This window comes from Sminthopsis crassicaudata, chromosome 2 (assembly GCF_048593235.1).
Source record: "Sminthopsis crassicaudata isolate SCR6 chromosome 2, ASM4859323v1, whole genome shotgun sequence".
Classification (NCBI taxonomy): Eukaryota; Metazoa; Chordata; class Mammalia; order Dasyuromorphia; family Dasyuridae; genus Sminthopsis; species Sminthopsis crassicaudata.
In genome coordinates this window covers 291,964,849-291,987,558 of record NC_133618.1, presented here as the reverse complement: position 1 = coordinate 291,987,558, position 22,710 = coordinate 291,964,849, and the positions used below count along the sequence as shown (strand labels likewise).

The 22,710-nt window shown below is 33.6% G+C and overlaps 1 protein-coding gene across 5 annotated transcripts in view; it reads right to left on the bottom strand.

Moving 5' to 3' along the window:
• PPP4R3A (protein phosphatase 4 regulatory subunit 3A) overlaps positions 1 to 22,710 on the bottom strand; it is a 56,235-nt gene that overhangs the window by 17,822 nt on the left and 15,703 nt on the right. For all 5 annotated transcript variants that reach the window (XM_074289713.1, XM_074289715.1, XM_074289716.1 and 2 more), the window contains exons 2-4: positions 11,739 to 11,794; positions 4,824 to 4,922; positions 304 to 921 (exon numbers count right to left, since the gene is read on the bottom strand). In XM_074289713.1, coding sequence (XP_074145814.1) covers positions 304 to 921; positions 4,824 to 4,922; positions 11,739 to 11,794 — 773 coding nt within the window. The remainder of the gene's footprint in view (positions 1 to 303; positions 922 to 4,823; positions 4,923 to 11,738; positions 11,795 to 22,710) is intronic.

Genomic DNA, 22,710 nt, shown 5'->3' with positions numbered 1-22,710 from the left:
CATATATTTTGAAAAGTACAAACTTTAAAAAAAAAAACAAACCCAAAAACCCATTCCTTAGAAATGTATTAATGAGGATGGCAACACTGTCCAAAATGTAAACTATCAAAAGCAAAAACCTTTTTAAAAAGGACAATTACAAGAGCTTTATGCTTTTTTTGAATGGAGATTTTTAAAATGCCAAATAAAAAGTTCTAATTAATAGGACATTTTTTGAAGTTTTCTTTTAAAGTAAACATATAAATTCAGTCTTATACTTGATGAAAAACAAAGTCAACCTATTAAATTTTTGATCTGACTTACCTGCAACATACCAACAATTTCTACTTTATTAAAAAAGATGAAAGAATGAAGCGTTGATAACATGTTTTCCTCAAAAACTGAAGGGGTGGGTAGAACCATATCTTGTATATACTGAACTCTGTATGTTTGGTGAATTTTCTGCTTTAGCTCAGGATCTGATATAGGAATCACCTCTTTAAATTTGGCTGTTTTTGTAAGAAATTCCCTGTGTTTCCGTGGTTGTGATAGAGAAGGATCATATTCTAGGCAGCCAATTACATCCATTATACATTCCTCAGAAAACATAACTTCAAAAAGTGCAGTTCGATTCAAGAGGAAGATTCCCTTGATAATTTCATATAAGTGGTGTAGTCCTTCAATATTTTCCAAGTCCTCACACACATGAAAAAGTTCCAAGAGTTTTTTAATATAGCCCTCGTTTTCCAGTGCTAGTGCGAGTTTTTCACGACGAAGAGGGGAAGGTAAAGAAGATGCCACAAGTTCAGCAATTTCCTCAAGTCGACTTAATTCACAAGATGGCAATTCCAAACCTGGTGATGACATATCATCAAAACGTTCCTCTTCAGATTCATCCACAAGATCCTGAGTAATATCCACAGAAGGGTCTTTTCCTTGAACCTGGTAAAAAAAGAAAAAAAGAAAGAATCCTATAAAATATATGTAAATTAAACTTTTTAATGTAAATTAAAAATTTTTTCCCCATTGCACAACAGCAGAAAAAAATTTTTTTATTTAAAATAACTGCAGACATTATGGAATACTTGGAAGTCTACCTATCCAGACAAAGCCCAAGGATTGTATGAGCACAATTACAAAACAAAGAGAGATCTGGAACTGGAAAAATATTAACTACCAATGGATAGGTGAAGCCAATATAATCAAAATGACAAGTCTATCTAAATTAGTTTATTTATTCAGTGCTTATATAAAAAAAAGCAACTAAATTCACATACAAAAAGTTAACAGTATTAAAGGAATCAATGAAAAAGTGTAAAGAATTATAATACAAAACAATGTAGTGCTGGCTAAATGGTGAAATAGATTAGGTACATAATATATACTGGTAAATGACCATAGTAATCTAATATTTGATACAAACCTAAAGATCCTCCTTGGAGGCAAGAAAAAATTGCTGAAAAAACTGCAGTTTGACAAGACACTGGAAATAGAATCAACATCTAATACCAAAATAAGGTCAAAATGTGTAAATAATTTAGACAAAAAGGGTGAAACTGCAAAGAAATTAGGGGAACATGGTAAAAAATTCCTGTTGGACCTATGGATAAAAATTTGTGACACAGAGGATATAAATAAAATGGGTAATTTTGATTGTATGCAATCAATTAAAAGTTTTTTGTGAAAAGCAAAACCGATGAAACTAAAATGAGAAGGAAAGCAAGAAACTTGAGGTAGGAGAATTTTATAGGAAAGTTCTTTGAACAATAATTTATTTCTCAAACATACATTATCAATTGCTTGGTTAGAGAAAATTTGGTTACATTATCAATGCTTGGTTAGAGAAAAAAAAAGGCAAATGAAAGCTACACCTATTCAGACCGCTATAACAAACAGAAGAGGAAAATGATAAATGCTAGAGAGAATGTGGGGAAAAGATACACTCATGTACTACTGGGTTGTGTAGTGGTCCAATCATTCCAAAGAAAAATTTGAAACTGTGCAAGCAGCTATAAAATTGTACATACCCTTTGACTTGGCAAAAATCTATATCCCAAAGAGATTGAAAATTTATAAATTATATATATATATATATATATATATATATATATATATATATATATATATATATATATATATATATATATATATAAGACCCTTTTATGTATGAAAATACTTATAGCAGCTATATTTGTGGTGGCAAAAAACTGAAAATTGGGGCACCGTCATCAATTGGAGAATGGCTAAACATGATATGGCATATGCTTATGACGAAATACTATTATACTATAAAAATAATGAGATGGATGGATGGCTTAGAAAAATCTGGGAGACTTTGTGATGATCAATTGTGAAAGAACTGTTCAAGACAATGATCCATAGAACACATGAAGAACAATATTATCCACCTTCAGAGAAGGGATACTTTTTAAAAACTTCTGTCATTTTATTTTTCTGCCCTCATCTCCTTTTGCGATATGGCTAATGTGGAAACGTTTTGTATGGCTTCACACTGACTGCCTCCTCATTGAGTGAAGGGAAAGACTGGAAGAAGGGAGAAAATGCAGGCTTTTTAAAAACCAATGCTAGAAATAATCAAAACCTTTTTTTAATGTATTCCACTATTTTGATGCATTAACTAAACTAAATTTTCACGAATCTTTTACAGGCCAATTTTCAGTGTTCATAGTACTCCCTACAGGAAAACACTCTGGATTCCCTCACCATTACCCTTCTATTATCCCAGAGAATATCCATGACTCTATATAATCTATATCCAAATAGGTTGTCAAATCTTGGACTTCAATATTATTCTAATTCTTTTATCAGTTTATAGAATTTCTATTTAGATGAATAGCAAATCAGGTAGGTTATTTAGAGCAGAAGAGGATGTAAAAAATACAAGACAATAAAGAAAGTTATTGTTATTCGGATGCCAAGCAATATTCTAAATAAATATTGAATGACCATCATGAAATCATTGAAGACCAATGAGTCTTAAAAAATTCTGAAATGAACCAATTGTGATGGAGAAGGCTCAGTTAAGTGTAGCATCAGTTCATTTAAGTTTTCCCAGGCTTTTTTGAAATCGGCCTGTTCATCACTTCTTACAGAACAATAATTTTCCTTTACATTCATATACCATAACTGATTCAGCCATTTCCCATTTGATGGGCATCCACTCAATTTCCAATTCCTTGCTATCAGCATTTTGCACAATCAGGGCAATGCTGTGTTTCCTTCCTGATTCCCTATATAGTTAGTTCCCCATAAAAGCTTTATTTTTTTTTCTAAGTTCCCACACATCTCCATTTTTTCTTTCAGATGAGGACCTTGCCTTTTACCTTACCAAACAAAATAATAAGTTATCCTTTCAGCTCAACACCATCAATTACTCCCTCCTATTTTTTAGGTTATTGATGAACAGTGGACTTCTACTTTACCAGGGCCTTTTTTTCTTTCTGGCTTCCTAATGCTAATCTCTCAGGGTTCTCTCCTACTCATAAGACTATTTTAGAGGTGATATGGGAAAACAGGGACATTCACTAGTGCACTGTTGGTAGAGTTGTGAAATGAGCCAATAATTCTGGAGAGCAATATGGAACTATGCCATAAAGGGATATAAAAACTGCATGCCTTTTGACACAGCAGAGCAACTATTGCGTCTGTATCCCAAGGAAATCATAAAGGGAAAAGGACCCAGATGAACACAATGTTTGTAGCAGCTCCTTTTGTGACAGCAAAGAATTAATCAAATGCCCATCAATTGGGGAATAGCTGAATGAGTTGTGGTATATGAAGATAATGAAATATTATTGTTCTATTAAAAAAATGAACAAAGCTGATATTAGAAAGGCACGGAAAAACATGATATGATACTGAGCAAAACAACCTGAACCAGGAATACATTGTGTACAAAAAGAGTAAGAATGTGCGATGAAAGACTTGATTCTTCTCAGTGGTTCAGTGATCCTAAGCAATCTCAAAAGACTTTGGATAGAAAATGCCATCTGCATCCAGAAAAAGAACCATGGAGACTAAATCACCACATGCTATGTTCACTTCTTTTTGTTCTTTCTTCCACGGTTTTCCCCTTTCGCTCTGATTTTTTTTCTCCCAACATGACTCATATAAAGCAATGTGTATTAAGAAGAAATATTCCATCTTTTTCTCCTTTACTGACATTATTACCTCCTCCCAAATGGGGATGTTCCAAGGTTCTGCCTAGGGCTTTCTTTGCTCTCTAGGTGATCTTATCAACTAGTATAGACCTACTTATCATCTCTATGCAGATGACAGAAATTTATCTATATCTAATTAACTCCAGTGTTTTTTATTTTAGCTTTTATTCTCCTATTCCTAATATGACATTACAAATAAGAAGTCCTAGAGATCTCAAACTCCAAATGCTCAAAATGGAACTCATTATCTTTCTCCACAAACTCTATTCTCTTCTAGTCTCCCAGAATACAACCTTGCTTTCTTACTCTCTTGTCCTACGAACACAGAGTTGCCTATGCTTAAGTATTGTTCATAACCAAATGGATATTTTCATTGCATACCATTCTATTCGGGTTCACTTAAGTTATTCCAATTAATTAAAAAATTTTTAAAAAAAGAGTACAGTTAGGTTCTGAAGTTATGGGAAGATATTTTCATATAGGTATGATTTATTGATATAATTAATCTAAACTTTTCTCTTAAGTGATATTAGTTATCTATGTTATGCTATATATAAATATAAGTTATTCCTAGGCTACCTTCTTCTGTCAACTCTTTGGAGTTATACTACTAAATAAAGCAGGATAGCAGCATTTAAAAAAAATGCCCATTTTTAAACTTACCTGACATATTTTTTCCCATATTTCATCACATCCAGCTTTTTCTTGAAAGCTAAGGGCCAAGTCATAATTTTCTGCTTCAGACCACACGATCAAAGTGTCCTTGAAAAATAAAATGAATATATTTACCATCTTCTTGACCGATTAACTGATTAGACTTATAGCAACTGTTTAAAGACAGTACCTTTTTGGTTTTTAATGACCTCTCTAAATTCAAGAGAATAATGCAGCTTTGTTATGGAATGGCATGAGTTTGAATTACATTATGAAAACATGGTTTAACCACTCTGGGAAAACAATTTGCAATTATGTGAGAAAAGTGACTAAACACTGATCTACAAGGGATTCAGGCATTAAAACAAGTTCCACAAATAGAAAAATATTCACAGCGATATTTTTTATGGTAGCAAAAACTGGAAACAGACTGAATACCTCCTGATGGGGGGTTGACTAAAACAAATTATAGCACATGAATATAATGGAATATTATGTTTGTTTTTTTAAGTGATTTGAAAGAACATATACAATTAATACAATAACGTAAATGGACTCCCCCCTCCTCCCTTACATTATTTGCATTTATTGTGTATGTTGTTCTGGTTTTACTGTCTGTTGTAAATTTTGGTGCTGGAGGTGATAAAAACACATTCTTTTTCTTGGTAAGTGGAATGAAAAGCAGAATGTTATGTATGTTGCCATAAAGTGTCTTTGTGGGTCATAGTTTTGGTATAATTTCATATAATTTGTTTTTTCTTTTACAAAGGGAGAACTCAGTGAATGAATATAATAAATAAATGGCACAGAAACAAAATGCATCAATATTTTGGTGATAATGGTGATAAGAAAGTCATGGAGAAGATCAGATTTCTCACAAAACCCCAGGAAGTATCTCAATATTGTATATTGTCTGAAAATAAAGACAAAGGAAAAAGAAAAAGATAGTGGTAAGGAGTGTCACAAGAGATATGCCATCATATGGCGTTTTGGTTTTTTTTTTTTTGCTGAGGCAATTGGGGTTAAGTGACTTGCCTGGTCACCGCTAGGAATATCTCTCTCTCTTTTTTTTCTTTGAGGCTTTTTTTACCCTCTTTTGAGGGTTAAGTGACTTGCCCAGGGTCACACAGCTAGGAAGTGTTAAGTGTCTGAGACCAGATTTGAACTCGGGTCCTCCTGAATTCAAGGCTGGTGCTCTATCCACTGTGCCACCTAGCTGCCCTGGAATATCTCTTTTAAGGAAGTTCAACACACTGATAAGATTCAGAGTGACCACTTCCTGTGTGTGGCTAACAGAATCTATAGGTCCATTTAGAAGGACATGAGTAAGTTAAGGAAGAGAATGGTAAAAGTAATCCAGAACTGGGATTTGGAAAGGGATAAGCTGCAACAAAAAAGCAGGAGAAAGAATATTTAGGGCTGAGGAAGAGGGAGAAATTGAATGACAGATTATAATCAGGTATTCTAGAGCTTTTGAGTAGAACAGATTATTAGTGAGATTTAGGATATGATCCTCATTGTGTGAGGCTGAGTTAAGAAGTAGGTCACAAGATATAAAGCTACTTAAAAATTAAGAAGAATGTAATAAGGACAAGAGTTAGGGAGAACAATGAGCCAGATGCTTAATTCCTTAATGAGAGGATAACCTGAGTTAGCCCATAATAGCCAATAAGATTTGAATTCAGAGTAAAAAATTTTAATAGAATGTTTCAAGAAGCTATTGAGTGATGGATGGCCAAAGAAGATGCTGAAAGTAGTAGTGAAGAATAAGGAATATTCTAACTCCAGAAGCTCTTTGTGCATGTGACTGTATGCATGAAAAACTTGAAATCTGTCTATAGGTGATAGGAAAAAACTAAAGATCAGAGGCAATATAATGTTATGTGTTTACAGATATATTGGACAACTGTAGCTACTAATTATGGCATTAAGAATGGAAATGGAAAAAGATAGTACACAAGAGAATACAATTATACTATCTATATGCCACAACAGGCTTGGCTTATACCACAGCCCACAATAAAAATTTAGGATCAAAAGCATTTGTTTTATTTTAGCTTACTTTATTTAGTAAAGTACAGTGTTTCTTTGATAAATGATAAATGATAGAATCTAAGTCAATGTAACAATGTGGACACTAGTATTTACAAATAAAAACTAGGAAAACCAAAGAAAACATGATAAAGGAAATTCTGAGGTGAGACCTGTGAGAACTGTATGGGAGCTGTATGAGATACACAAAAAAGCTGTTAAGAGGTTACTGTAATAATAGGAAAGCAGTAACCAATACCCTACATTTATGTACATCTTCTCTTAAGGAGATAAAGGAATGGATGCCAGAAACATAGGGATAAACTGACAAGATTTAAAAACTGAATGCATATTGGGAATAATAAAGTCCTTACAAACACCTCATTTCTTACAGCAAATAGTATTCTACAACATCGTTTGTTTGACATTCTCCTAACTGATGAAGAGCCAATATAAATATTTTGGTACCTATGGGTCCCTTTCTTTGAAATCTACAATAGACTGAGGCGGCGTGAAATGGGGACTAGTTCTAAAATCTCTATCAATTCAAAACTACAATAGCATATTAGTGTGTCTCTTATCCAAGATCCCCCTTTTTGGGGGAGGAGAACACGAGATGGGGAAGGGGAGAACAATCTATGTCCAAATCCTCAGTTATTTTAATCCTTTGCTTTAACTATTAGTAAAAATATGGCTATAAAAACCTTGAATTTCCTTCCTTCAGAACTACCTTTTCATATCCTTTATTAAGCAATGGCTATTTATCTTATAAATTTAAATCAGTTGCTTATAGCTATAACTTGGATATGAGGACTATATCAGAGAAATTTGCTGCAAAGATTTTTCCCCAGTTAATTTTATCTGCATTTGGTTTTGTGCAATATCGTTTAATTTTAAATAATCAAAAATGTTCATTTTGAGTTTCTGTGATCTCCATCTCTTTGTTCAAGGTCATGAACTCTCAATCCATAGATCAGGAAAAAAAAAAAGTTTCTTCCTTGCTCCTCTAATGCATGTCAATATTTCTGTTCCATTAATCTTATAGATGAGAAAAGATTCCAAAGGCGGGGTGTTAGTTATGCATGGAATAAAAATCTAGATCTCCTCATTCCTCAACATACAGCTATTTCCTATATACTATGCAATGGTCTTGTGACATACAATTTCTCTTTGGAGAAACACCCCCATGAAACCAAAAAAACTGCCAGTGCTTCTGATAAAGGCTTCATTTCCAAAATGGAGAATGGAATCAAATTTATAGGAATAAGTCATTCCCCTATTGATAAAGATATTAATTTTCAGAAGAAATTAAAGCCATTTCTAATCATGTGAAAAAATGTTCTAAAGCCCTATTAGAGAAAATATTGATTACTATTGATCAGCAAAATAAAGACAACTCTGAGATACCACTATCTCAGATTGGCTAAGATGACAAGAAAAGATAATGATAAATGTTGAAGGTAATGTGGGAAAACAGACTAATTCATTGTTGGTGGAGTTGTGAACTGAACTGATCCAACCATTCTTATAAATTACATCCAGAATTGAGCATAATACTCCAAGCTGTGATCTGAAAATTTTTAATGTGGTCTGATATTAATTAGCATTTTAGTAGCCATGTTTGCTGGCTAATATTAATCTTGTAGTGACAAGGAACTGGATGCCCATAGTGGAGAAACCTCTATTATGTCTTCTTCATAGTGTATATTTTATTTACCTAGTTAATTACATGACTTTAAATTTTAATTTAATCACTGTTGAATTTAGACTTGATTTTGTTCAATTCCAGAGTTCAAAAAGCTTGAGCTTTCTGTCATCTCACTTTGACCCAGATACCATTAGTAAACATACATTTTTAATAAGTTTTTAATTTTCTAAATTCATGCAAAACCCTGCATTTCAAATTTTTCTTCCTCCCCTAGACAGTAATTCGATATAGGTTAAAGCAATTCCTCTAAACAGACTTCCACTTATCATACTTTATAAGAAAAATTAGAAAAAGAGAAAAAATTGAAAGAAAAAAAAGCAAATAACAAAAAAGGTAAAAATATTATGTTGTGATCCATATTTAGGGGCCAGAGATTTTTACTAACTACAGATAGAAGTTCATTTAATTAATTATTTAGGCAGCAATTCATGGGGAAGGAACAAAATAATCATCCAACTAAAACCTGAATTGCAATGCCATCTTTTCTATTGCTTTGTTACATAATGTCAGTAAGTCATGATTAACATGCCTCAATCCACATTTAAAACATGAATACCACTAACAAGATTGTTTTGATTCAATTGAAACATTTAACAATTCTGGCTATTTGTCAGTTGTCAGGAATACAAAAATAAAAAATAACAAGAATCCTTGCTCAAAGAGTTTCCAGTCTAAGAGGGGAAGGGGGAAGGAGAGAGAGAAGCAGCAGAATCAGGGAGAGGGAAAATAGATATGTAGAAGAAAAGACATTTTAGAAGATGGATAATACAAATTACTGTGTTCAAAAGAGATTCAAAGCAGTTAAAAAATAATAAAGAATAACACTTTCAGTTAGGAGGAATTCAAGGAAGTCATGAATGTGGCACCGAGTCAAGCCTTAAAGAAATAGGTAAAGGGGCAGCTAGGTGGTGCAGTGGATAGAGCACCAGCCTTGAATTCCGGAGGACCTGAATTCAAATCTGGTCTCAGACACTTAACACTTCCTAGCTATGTGACCCTGGGCAAGTCACTTAATAGGTAGAGACAAGAAGAAACTATGGGTTCTAATAATGGGTGTATAGCTTGCAAGAATGCACTAAGGTAGAAGAAATCATGACAATCAGGTATAAGAGTGCATCCCTTCTATTTCATTTTACCAAAATGTTGATAATCTTTTTTTCATTCTTCATAGTCTGGTATCAATACCAAATTCCTGCATTAATCTTGCCCAAAAAGTATTTCTTGCTTTATTCCTTAACTTTGTCACTTTTATTTGGAGGTGGATAGCATTTTTTGTGCCCTTTTAGGACAAATGATTATATCTGGCTAAAAGAAAAATTATTTATCCCCTCTATTTCATTTTACCAAATGTTGACACATTTTTTTTCATTCTTCATAGGCCAAATAATGGCAAAAGTCAAGAAACAGCAAGAAATACTTTTTTGGGCATGGTTAATGCAGGGATTTTTTAAAAACTATGCATATTTTCTACAAGGCATTTAAATTTTTTTTCAATTGGGGAGAAAACAATTTTCATTAACTGACAAAATAAAAACAAAAACAAAACCTATTTCACTGACTTTGTAGGATACCCAGGTCAATGAATGCACACATTTGATTATAGTAACTGCATTTACATAGAAGAGGTACCTACTCAAAATGACAACTAGCTCAATAAATTTATACTGCATAACAGAGGCAATCAAAGGCTGCAACATTCTATAATTTATATGGTTATGAATCTGCATTTGGATCAATTTGATTTTTTCATGCAAAAATTTAAGTTTGATTCATACCTATAGTATACATGGATTCTAGATCTTTAGTGCTCTGTAACACAGCATTTTCCAATTTCCTGTTTCAAGGAGGTACTAAAAGACAGGTCCAAGTCCAATCTCTGAGCAGTGACAATGATTAGCCTTTCAGTAGGTGCTTCATCATCCCTTTTGCTTAATAGTTGCACCCACTTAGAATCTAGGCCCAGTGAAAATAATGTATCTTCCATTGTTGGTGAAGTTGTGAAAGAATCAAGCCATTCTGGAAAGCAATTTGGAACTATGCCCAAAAAGTTATCAAACTGTGCATACCCTTTGATCCAGCATTGCTGTTATTGGGATTATATCCAAAGAAATACTAAAGAGCGGAAAGGGACCTGTATGTGCCAAAATGTTTGTGGCAGCTCTTTTTGTTGTAGCTAAAAACTGGAAGTTGAATGAATGCCCATCAATTGGAGAATGGTTGGGTAAATTATGGTATATGAAGGTTATGGAATATTATTGCTCTGTAAGAAATGACCAGCAGGAGGAATACAGAGAGGCTCGGAGAGACTTGCATCAACTGATGCTGAGTGAAATGAGCAGAACCAGAAGATCGCTGTACTCTTCACTGTTGTATGAAGATGTATTCTGATGGAAGTGGATATCTTCAACATAAAGAAGATCCAACTCACTTCCAGTTGATCAATGATGGACAGAAATAACTACACCCAGAGATGGAACACTGGGAAGTGAATTACTTATACCTTTGGAATCTAATACTTAATGTGCAACAAGAAAATGGTATTTACACACATATATTGTATCTAGGTTAGATTGTAACACATGTAAAATATATGGGATTACCAGTCATCGGGGGGAGGGAGTGGAGGGAGGGGATAATTTGGAAAAATGAATACAAGGGATAATATTATTATTAAAAAAAAAAAAAAAAAGAAAATAAAATAATGTATCTTCAATATTATTTAAATACTTAAATACAAAGATCTATGATTCTCTTGGGATGGATGCTTTTCTCTACTGTAAGTCCTCTACCTCTAGAATAAATAGTGGCCACCTGGCAGCTGGTTAAGATCCCTTTAATTTGGATAGAATGGGTGTCAGAACTGACATACAAACCACTGGACCAAAACTCTTTAGTTCAGTAGGACTTCCAGAATTTGTCATGGAGAATCAGAGTCATTGCAACACCAAAAAGAATCAAAGAACTAGACTTCAGGGGAAAATCCACAATATTAATTAGTTCATCCAAATTTGGAGATCATATTTAATCTCATGTAGTAAATCTATATGCTACAAATGCTAAACAGAAATTCTTTCCATATTTAGAAACCATAAATGCGTCCATTATGCAAAGGCAAGACAATGATATTACCTTTAAAATTATTTCATGATAATAAACAGGAAAAAGAAAATGAATTTCAATATTACCTGCTGCTTCTGGTATGCAGTGTTAGGATTAATTTTGGACTCCAAAAGTAGAGAACCTAAAGTAAAAGAAGAAAGTAAAAATTAAAAAATACAGTTCACCTTTTCTTCAATTGTTATAATTTTAAACTCAAGGCTGATCATGCTTCACAACTTGTGTTCAATTTTTAGAAACATAACAGAACACAAAAATGAGAAAAAGCAGCATTTGATGAGATTTGCATAATTAAATGTTAATGTGTGACCTTAAATACATATATTTGAAATTTTTAAAAGTGATTCATATTCTGGCTCTAAAACTACGTAGACATAGCTAAGTGTATCTATACTCTTGAGCCTCTTTCCTCTTCTGAAAAAATACTTTTGTTACCTATTTACTAGGATTGGTATGGAATTGGTATTGGTAATGTATTTTGTAAATTGCTTTTTTCTTGAATTATAATAAAGCTTTTAAGAGAGAAAAATATGAACTGGACTAAAATCTAAAAGGCTCCAAAAACATTACTTAACATGGTATAAACATTAGAAATCCCTATTCTAGGGCATGATTTAGCCAAAGAAAATAAAAATTGGTTGCATTTTGAAGCAGTAGCCATTAAAAAAAAAAGTTAATTTGTATTTCTCAATTTCTCTACTATCATGGAGGGGAGAAGGGAGGGGAACAACTGCCCGATGAGAGGAGTGAAATATGCTTTATACCATATCCTAAGAAGGCCGAAGATACCTAAAGCCCAGCATTGTAACTACAAAGATTTGGTCGTTACCACTTACATAAAATTTTTATCTCGCCTTACTCTTAACAAAGCATACAGAGATTTGGCACAGCAATAGGAAGGAATAGATACTAATAGATCTTCCTAACTTACTGCTTTCTTTTCACATTCTGACATTCAAAAGAGATTTGGTCATAGCTAGCATCTCAGGTACCAAGGGTATGATGGAATACTATTCAACAGACATGTGTTGAGTAACAACTGTATAGAAGACATGCTAAAAGATATGAAGTTAAAAAAGCCTACAGTCTATTAAGAGATACAAAATCCATATTAAATATATAAGACTAAAACTTGGAAGAAAATATTTTCAATGGAGGGAATCAGTAAGGTTTTGTGGTAGAAGAACCTGAACTATTAATTTCCTTTTTGAAGAAAAGCCATTTGACAAGTAGAGCAGAGTTTTTTTTTCATTCCAGGAATAGAAAAGCAATCTGCAAAAAGTGGATAACCTGGCTACTGAGTATATACATGAAAACACATTTCAAATCCTCTATAATCCATTAGCTAACCCCCAGATTTTAAACTTCACCTTAACCGTCTTTCCTTTTTCTAGTCCTTAACTAGGTACCAAAGCCCAGCCAGCATCTTGCCACATGCCCTTTACCATAATACCTCCCCAACTTCCATCCCTTTTGACAACTCTTTTCAGTACATAATATTACCGTTGCTACTAGAAAAGATGTGATTCTGAGTCTTGAGGCTATAAAATGTCCTTAAGTCTTATGAAGTCTTTAGGTTACAATACGATCTCATTTCCTCAACTCTATGCCCAGCTCTCTTATAGCATACCACCCCTAACCCTACCTCAAATGTCTCTATTCCACTTTTATCTTTCCTTTTCATTGTGTCCTTTGGAATCATGTTTCTCTTGGTAATAAATAAACTGCCCTTCATGGCATGCCTCCACCCAGAAGATTGCATCCCCACATTGCTAACAGGCTAAAAATGAAGTTTACTCCTCACTGACACTCATCTATCACAGTCATTCAACAATTTCACCTCCTCTGAAAAAAACTCTGCTGTCATCAGCTTAAGGTACTAACCAATTTATTTCCTCTCAAAACATCAAAATTATGTAAAAGTATGCTTATGTTGGTTGCTTCCATTTCATCATTTACTAACTTTTCAACCTTTGGGGTTAGAAGAAACCTCAATGACCATCTAGTCCAACATTTACTTCGCTGTAACAAGTCTATTTCCCAAGGCGGTCCATTCCATTTTTGGACAGCCATAATATTATATACTGCAAGTTTTCCCCTTATAATTAATCATGCTTGAGTTTTCAGAGGAAACATGTCATGCTATAAATTACCACCCCACCCCCCAATCTCTAAATCACTAAAACATAAAAGTGAACTCTGAGATACCATCTATATGCATTAGATTAGTAAAGCTGATCAAAAAAGGGAAAATAAAGAGGCTACTAAAACAAGTATATTAATACATTGCTGGTGAAGCTGTGAACTGATCTAGCCATATGGAAAGTATGAAACTATGCCCCTTCAAATGTGGAGGATAAAACTGAATATAGCCTTTGACTTCTCCATGTTAAAAAAAAAAAAAAAAAGAAAAGAAAAATAAAGGACTCATGGACATAAAAATATTTATACTAGCTCCTTTTATGAAGGTTTAAAATTGAAACATATCACATTATGGTATATGAATAGGATGGAACACTATGCTAGAAGATGGTAGTTTCAGAGAAACCTTGGAAGATTTGTATGAAGTGAGCAAAAGCTGTACCATTTATATTTAACAATAATATAAACATCAACAACTTTGAAAGACAATGTAAAGGGAAACAAAATCTAAAGGAGACAAAAAGATTATCCTCCACTTGAGGTGCACATGCATGTATGTATGTGTGTATATATATATACTTGTGAATATACACACGTAAATGTATATCTATATGGACATGACTAATACAGTAATTTTTTTTTACTTTACTAACATGTTTTTAATTGTTTGGGGTGGTTTTGCTTTCTCTGGGGGAAGGGGAAATAAGGTGAAGAGAATTTGGAGCTGAAAAAATATTTATAAAAGAAATATACTTCAAAACAATTAACTGTTTGGAGGAGGGAGGATAAGGAAATAAATCCTCACCTATAATTTCTTTAAGTCAAACTGCACTTTTCTCACTTTTGTCCTTCAGAACACTGTAATGGGTTTCTGGTCTCTTGTCAATTCTATCTAATTTAACAAGACTTCTAAATCTACACATCTGACTCTCCTCTTTCCTGGGCTCCAGATTTATTTCAGCAACCTATTGAATACTTTTCCCCTAACTGCCCTACTCTTAATTTCATTATTTTTTAATGGTAGCATTGTTGTTTCAGGCACACAGAATGGGAAAAGACTTTAAAATCATCTTTCACATCCAATCAGTTGCAAATTCTTTTCTATTATACCCTTTCAACTTCTCCTTCCCTGAAGTGGACAGTTTACATTGATAGACTTTGAATTAGATACTTACTAGATATGTAACTACCTAAACAAGTCATTTAACCTCCATCTGCCTTAGTTTCCTGGTATATAAAATAAGGATAATATACTTACTTTGCAAAGTTGTTGTGAGGATCAAATGAGATCCATACTTGCAAAGAGTATATAACACTATGTTGGGCACATAAGCAGACACAATACAACAAATGTTTATTCTCTTCTTCCTCACGTTGGCTCCTTCCCTTTTATCCTTATGACCATTAAAGTGATCTGTGGCCTCATCTTTTGCCTGTTATTGCAATAGTCTGGCATAATTCCATTCTATGCAGATGATACTGCTATGCCTAAAACAGGTCTAACAATGGCATTCCCCTTTTTCAAAAAGCTTCTCATAGGCTTTAAGATAAAATTTAACTTTTTTGGCACCTAAAGTTCTTCACATTATGGTTGCAAGTTACCTCTTAGAACTGAATATATATTGCCCATCCCCAACAAATTGGCATGTTTCCATATTTTGCACAGGCTCTTATTTATGAAATCCCTTCTCTATCTCAAGCGTTTGATTCTCCTAACTACATTCAATATTAAGCTTAATGTCATATCTTCAAGAGGCTTTTCCTAATTCTGTTTTTGCTTTCTAAGCCAGAATAATTTCTATGAATTCTTAGAATTCCCCCCACCCCAGTTCAGTACAAATTAATCTCTGAATGTGGAAATTTTCTAAATGTTTTACTGTACAACTATCTAAAGTAGAAGATCAATTTCAACACATATTCAATAAATTTTTAAGGTAAGTCATTAGCATAGTGCATTGAAAATTACAGAGGCATTTGAAAATGATGAAAAGCTGGAAGAGAAATTTTTCCTTGAATACTTAAATATTTAAGATCAGTATATACAGTTCTACAAAATTCCCTGGATTGGAGTTGATATTGCATCATACTAAATTAAAATTGTCACCCTTGATTTGGAGGAGAAAAAGTATATCATTTTAAGGCAAACTTGACTGGCATAGTATCCAACTACAACCCAAGTTTAAAACTGAAATTATTCACAACATTAATATTCTCACTTTTTTATTTGCTTGAATTTGCTTTTCTTACTCATTTGGATTTAACATATATTTTAACTTGTATAACATATATACATATCCCCCTCTAGGGGAGGGGCTGGGGAACAGGAGGGAAAATCTGGAACACAAGCCTATAAAAAGGGTCAATGCTGGAAAATTATCCATGCATGTTTTGAAAATAAAAAGCTTTTTTAAAAACCTGAAATTTAAAAATCAACTGAGGTTCTTTGAAATGAATCATATAAAAACAAGTTTTCTTCAAAAAGTTCTATTTTTTTCCATATATACTTTCCAATCTCTGTGCCAGCATTCTAATTTCCACCTACTGATTATCAACAAATATTTATTAAGCACTAACCATAAGCTAAGCACTCTGTGAGGCACTAGGGGGAGGGTGGGAAGAGAGACAATTAGGTAAGCACAGCCTTCTTAAGTCATTAACTTTCTAGAAGTACAATATTTCACCTGCAATAAACAATCGTAACAAAAGATAAATCACAGTCTCAAAACAGGAACGAACTTTTTATATGTTTATGTTTAGTTCAACGCGCCTGTGTAGCACTATGCTCAAAACACCCATACTGAGGATATACAATGATGGGAGAAGAGGCAACAACTGGGAAATATTTTAGAGGGTGGTACTTGAGCTGAGATTTATGAAGAACTGGAATGGCAAGTATAAGTATGAAGATGGCAGATATAATAATGTAGTGTATGAGGAACAGGCCAGTTTGGCTGGATAGTAAGAATATGGAGAGGAAGTAATGTCTATTAGCTTAGAGAAAGATAGTTCTGGTCATCAGAAAAGCAGGTCAGTGTCAAAATTATCAGGTTTAATTTGAAATATACAAAACCAAACTGAAATTTATATAGTAAAGATTCACAGTTTCACATGCTGTCTTCTATTTTCATTCTTTATATGGGAAAAATCTTATGGTTTTTGGCATTTGAAAAAGTCTAGGTTATGAGAACCTGTGGAAAGAACAATTAGTTACTGCAGCAGAATTACTGTAGAATCAATAGGCTCTGATAATTATCTGGAAAATTAAAGAAATTCAACATCCAAATTTCCAACAGAGGAGACTTAGGTGTATTAATAATATGCCACAGAGAGAAATGAAATCACAAGGAGAAAGCCTTAGATTAAATATTTTATGGTCATTTATAATTAGATGAAATATAATGTTTTTAAAACAAGTATAGAGGATTTGGTTCTAATTCTCAATGCTGCTCCTTTTTATCTTTCTGATTTGACTGATTGCATTTCAACTCATATTTGGTTGCCAAGAGCTATCTCTAAAATGTGGGGAAAATGTTAGCATCTCTAAAATGTGGGGAATTTTAACTAGATCTAGAAGGACCTTAAAGATCACTTAATCTAACCTTTTAAATTTTACAGATGAGGAAATTAAGGCTGCCCAAAGGGGTAGGTAATTTGTCCAAGATCACACAGATAATGAAAGATAATTTCAATCCAGGTCAGCCTATGCTCTTTGTGTTGTACTAAAATATATCTATGTCACCCTTTCCATTCCAAATACTACCCAATCAGGTCAATCTCTCATCGGCACTTTATTTTTACTTTCCTAGTTAAGTGTGCTGGATTTCCCATCTATCATTACATAGCAGTCCTCTACTCCTGCTACTAGTACTACTTTCCCTTCAAATTATTGCCTATAATTGTGGCTTTAGGATGCTAATGGTGAAGTACATGTCCCAATACTCTGCAGACAAGGAGTGGGCTATAAATGTACAATGAGTTATATTTTCAGATATTGTCCCTATGAAGACCTGTTTTTCTTGTCTGTTGCAAAGGGAATTTTGAAAGAAAAGCACATTGGTATGTGACAGGTCTTACCAATTAAATACATACACACATATATATCTATGCACACATACAACACACACCGTTTACATATCTTATTTCCCTCAATAAAAAGAATTTAAGGGGCAGCTAGGTGATATAGTGGATACTTAACATTTCCTAGCTATGTGACCCTAGGCAAGTCACTTAACCCCAGCCTCAGGAAAAAAAAAAGAATTTAAGATCCTTGAGGGCAGGGACTATGAGACCCACTAGACTACTAGCACCTTTAGTTGGTCTAGAAAATTAGTTATCTTTGCATCCCTTGTATATTTACCTAAGCTATGTTTGCTGTACTAAATTAAACTCATATCAAAAGATTAGGTATTTTTCAGAAAAAGGCTATCAACTCAAAGTATTCTTTTTATTTTCAAATTTTCTTTTACTGCTTATGTTATAAGCATTCATTTTTGTGCTTTATTCTAAAATTCACTGCTTTAACTTTTACCCATTCCAAATCATCACCATACATAGAAAAAATATGTTCTTGTTCCTTATACTGCTAAATTAAATTTCCTTTTAGAATCATCTTCTCAGAGGTTTACCATATATCTAAGATTAGTAATGTGATTGATGCTATTAGGGATAAAAAAAAATCCCCTGATTTACAAATGCTGATTAATTACAGTGACTGCTCAGTTGAAATTTATTTCTCTTGCAGATCTCTCCCCTCAATTTGTATTAAAACATGGGGAGGGGCAGCCCTGTCAGGAGGAAGTCAGGAGGAAGGAGGACCTGAGTTCAAATTTGAACTGAGACATTTAGCACTTTCTAGCTATGTGCCCCTGGGCAAGTCACTTAACTAATTGCCTCAGCAAACAATCATTTGGGGAAATGTTGATTTCCTACCAAGAGGGCAAACATGTGCAGTGTTCTCCCCATTTTGCAATTTTTGATCTTTTGTTGCTCATTAAGTGAGCATTTTTTTTCCCTTTAAAGACATCTATCTACTTTATCTTTTTCCTCTAAAATTTCTACTTGGAAGCTTTGAGATTGTCCTCTATTCCCCAAATAATGAGGCAGCAGAGAATTGTGTATTAGCCTTGGTTTAAATCCAGTTTGATTACTAGTTAGACAACCATGGACAAGTCATGGAAACTTAGGAAACCTCAGTTTCCTTATCCTTTGGCTGGGGATGTTTGGACTTGATGACCTCTAAGGTCTCTTTCAGTTCTAAAACCATGATCGCAGCTGTTTTAGGTACAAGAAAAGGGAAGCCTTCAATTTCTAAATAAGACAATGAACCAGTATTAATTTTTTAAAAACTTGAAAGTCTACAGACTGCCATTCACAAAACTCCAACTAGCTCTTTGAGATGGGGAAAAAATATTCAATGTTTTTTGTTTAATCTCCAATATTGCATGCAACAACACTGTCTTTCTCAGCTTTCAGCTGCAAGTACATGGTATTTCAGTTTCATTAGGATTGTAGACTCATCTCAATGTTCCAACTTAGAAACTTTTGGAGTACAGCTGATTAATTGGAGACTACCTATTTAACTTGGGGACTACTATTTAAGAAATGACCTGTCTTCCAAAAGTTTAGTCCAGGAAAGAAGGAAATAAAAAAATTAAATTAAAAAAAGCTTAGTTGTCCTAGTCAATTCAGATTCTTTCCTTAGCATTCTTACATCTGCTGTAAAGCAAGGGTCAGCAATTTGAGGAATAAAACCTAAACTTACATGGAGTTGAATTTCCACAAAAGATATAGACACTTCTCTTGTCAGCTGCTTCAAAAAATTACTGATGTTCCATTTTCAGTTTCTTGGATGTCAAAAGGACTAAATTGTCTAATGGTATTATGTCAAGATTATTGGAAAGGAAAACCACGACCATTTTGAAAGGAACATATGCAGTTAAATATGTCTGTGAAAGCTTTTGCCTATGTCATCTATAGATACATGAGCAGTTTCTCAAGGTAACACTTTTTTAACTTGGTTTTTTCTTTTTTCTCCTAGGGATCATTATCACAAGGAAAAATCCTATTTGTCCAGCATAATCATGGCTCCATGACTTTTGTCAGAGCTACAAAAAGATCCAGCTATATTCTGTACGCAAGAGCTATGCTTCTTCCAGATAGTTTCAGAGATTTAAAGTTGGCAGATAATCACCAATTTGGAAGCCTCTGTGGAAAATGATAAAGGGGGGAAAAAATTTAATTTCTTTCCAGTCCACTTTTCCCCTTTTTCTACTGGGATGAAGTCTGTAGCCTTCTATTGAACATAAATTACTTAACAGTTTCTCTTCACCTTCATCCTCCCATTGTTATCCCTTTTTTTGCAAGCTGAAAGCAGATAGTGGGTCTTGGGCACACTGGAAAAGAATGGTGACAGAGACACCAAAAGAAAATATATGGCCTAGCAATATGTTACTTTATTTAAGATGATACACAAAACATACAGATTTTGGCCATATTAGAAAAACTTCAATCAGAATTTTGAGCATTTTTAAAAAGTTCTCTGCACAGAAAAAATAAGCTTTAATTACCTGAAACACCTAATATGTAAAGACTTTATAATCAAATTACTAGCAAGGGAACAGCAATAGTTATTTTCAATAAAAACAAAAAAAAAGGAATATCAGTTCTCTACTTAAAACCTAAGGACATAAAAAAAGATGCAATGACAATGACACTAGGATAAGAACGCAAACTACATCAACTATCCTTAATAAACATAGGATATGTAAGATGTACAGGAAATATATAAAATTAAAAGTTATTTTCAAGTAGATAAATGGTCAAAGATATAAAAAGGATACATATACTTACCTTATGAAAATGCCACAAATGACTAATGAGAGAAATAGAAGGAAGGCATATGAGAACATCCACAAATCATTCCACCAATATTGTACACTGCACATACATACACAAAATATTTTTGGGGGGGTGTGGTATCAAAGGAGAAGAAACAAGGTGGATACCCACTGACTGGGGAAAAGCAAATTATATATGAATTTAACTGACTTGTTATGCCAATAAAATTTTTTTAATTGATTCAATGATACTGCCCTGAAGCCTTCCCCCCCCCCCATAAGCACTTATCCTGGAAATACTACTACATATAAATGATCTGGTATATAAGTAGCAGAGCAGGTTATGACATAACAGCCTGCTTGAAATTTTTTTCATATATATATTTTTCTATTTTGTTAACTTTTTATTGACAGTACATATGCATGGGTAATTTTTTACAACATTATCCCTTGCACTCACTTCTGTTCCAACTTTTCCTTTCCCTCCCTCCACTCCTCCTCTAGATGGCAGGCAGTCTTATATAAGTTAAATATGTTACAGTATATCCTAGATACAATATATGTGTGCAGAACTGAACAGGAAGAATTGGATTCAGAAGGTACAAATAACCTGAGAAGAACAAAAATGCAAACAGTTCACACTCACACTCACTTTCCAGTGTTCCTTCTCTGGGGGTCTGCTTGAAATTTTCAATTGTGCAAAGAAATGAATTATTCAATAAGGAGAAACTTTTCTTCACTGCTTATAAAAATGTTGTATGTCATTCTGGAGCACTATCTCAAGTATTGGACATGGTGTTGAGAAAAAAAGAGCACATGACCCCAAAATAGAGAAAATACTTAAACCCAAGCTAAGAAACTTCTTCAGTGGTAAATGTCACCACTGAAAAAGCTCATTCCCAATGTTTCATAAGCAGAAATCAGTTTTTCTATTTTAAATTACTTTTAAGACTTTATGACTTTAAGAGACTTCCTGCCAAGACTGGACTAAGACAGGCATAGCGTCCTATACCTGCTTCAAAAATCTGAAATTCCTAACTGACTAATGAACGGGAAATATGAAAAAAGGATAATTGACTTGTTCCATTCATAAATTACACAAAAAAGCCAGTCAGAAATGCATAGGCAATAATGGAAGAGGGCTATTAGCAAAACCATCTTCACTGCATGACAAACAATCCTATGGTCTCATAGGAAGTCCAGAAGAATGTGTAGACTGCATTACCTTCTGATCATTAGTAGCAACAATAGAGCATCAGTTTCCCACCAGGGCTCATGGGTAATTATAAACCTACATGTTCTCTCTCAGGGAACAGCAACATTCAGTGAGCAGAGCTCCAACATCTCTTGTATTCTATCATGAAATGTTATAAGAATGTCTTGAGTATCTCTAAACAAAGTTAGGGGGAAGAGAAAGAGGGGAAAGGGAAATCAGTACAGGAATCCAGACAAGGTGAGATCAGTGCTGACCACCCGGCGCTGAACTTGATGAACTTATTGAACCTAGTCTCAAATAAGAAAATTAAATCTAGAAGGAGAAAATCAAATTAGAAGAGAAAATGGTAATAAGTAAATAAAAGACTCCGCAAGAAAAAGCACCACCAACAAAAAAAAATTAAGTGACTCTATAAAAAACAAAGTTTGAACAGAAGGAAAAAAGGTATCAAGCTATTAACAACCAAGAAAAGTCAAAGAAATATTTTTAAGATTCAAATCATCTCAAAAACCACGATTCTTAAAAGCCTAAAAAGGCTATATTTCAAATGAAAACTGTCTGGAACCATTACAGAACAAAGACAAGACAGAAACCACTGATCACAAAACACAAAAAGAGTTCCCTTTTCAAAGAAAAACTATAAGTATTTAGAAAGCAGCAGTTCAGACACTTAATACTTCCTAGCTGTGACGCTACTACACAAAAACTAGAAGCATTTTCTAAAAAAAGATTTTGGAATATGATATTCCAAAAAGGAAAAAGGAAAAGGCTTACAACTTTTTAATGAAAACAGAAGAATCTAGAGAAACATATTAATAGAGAAAAATAAATTTTCCCTCATAATCT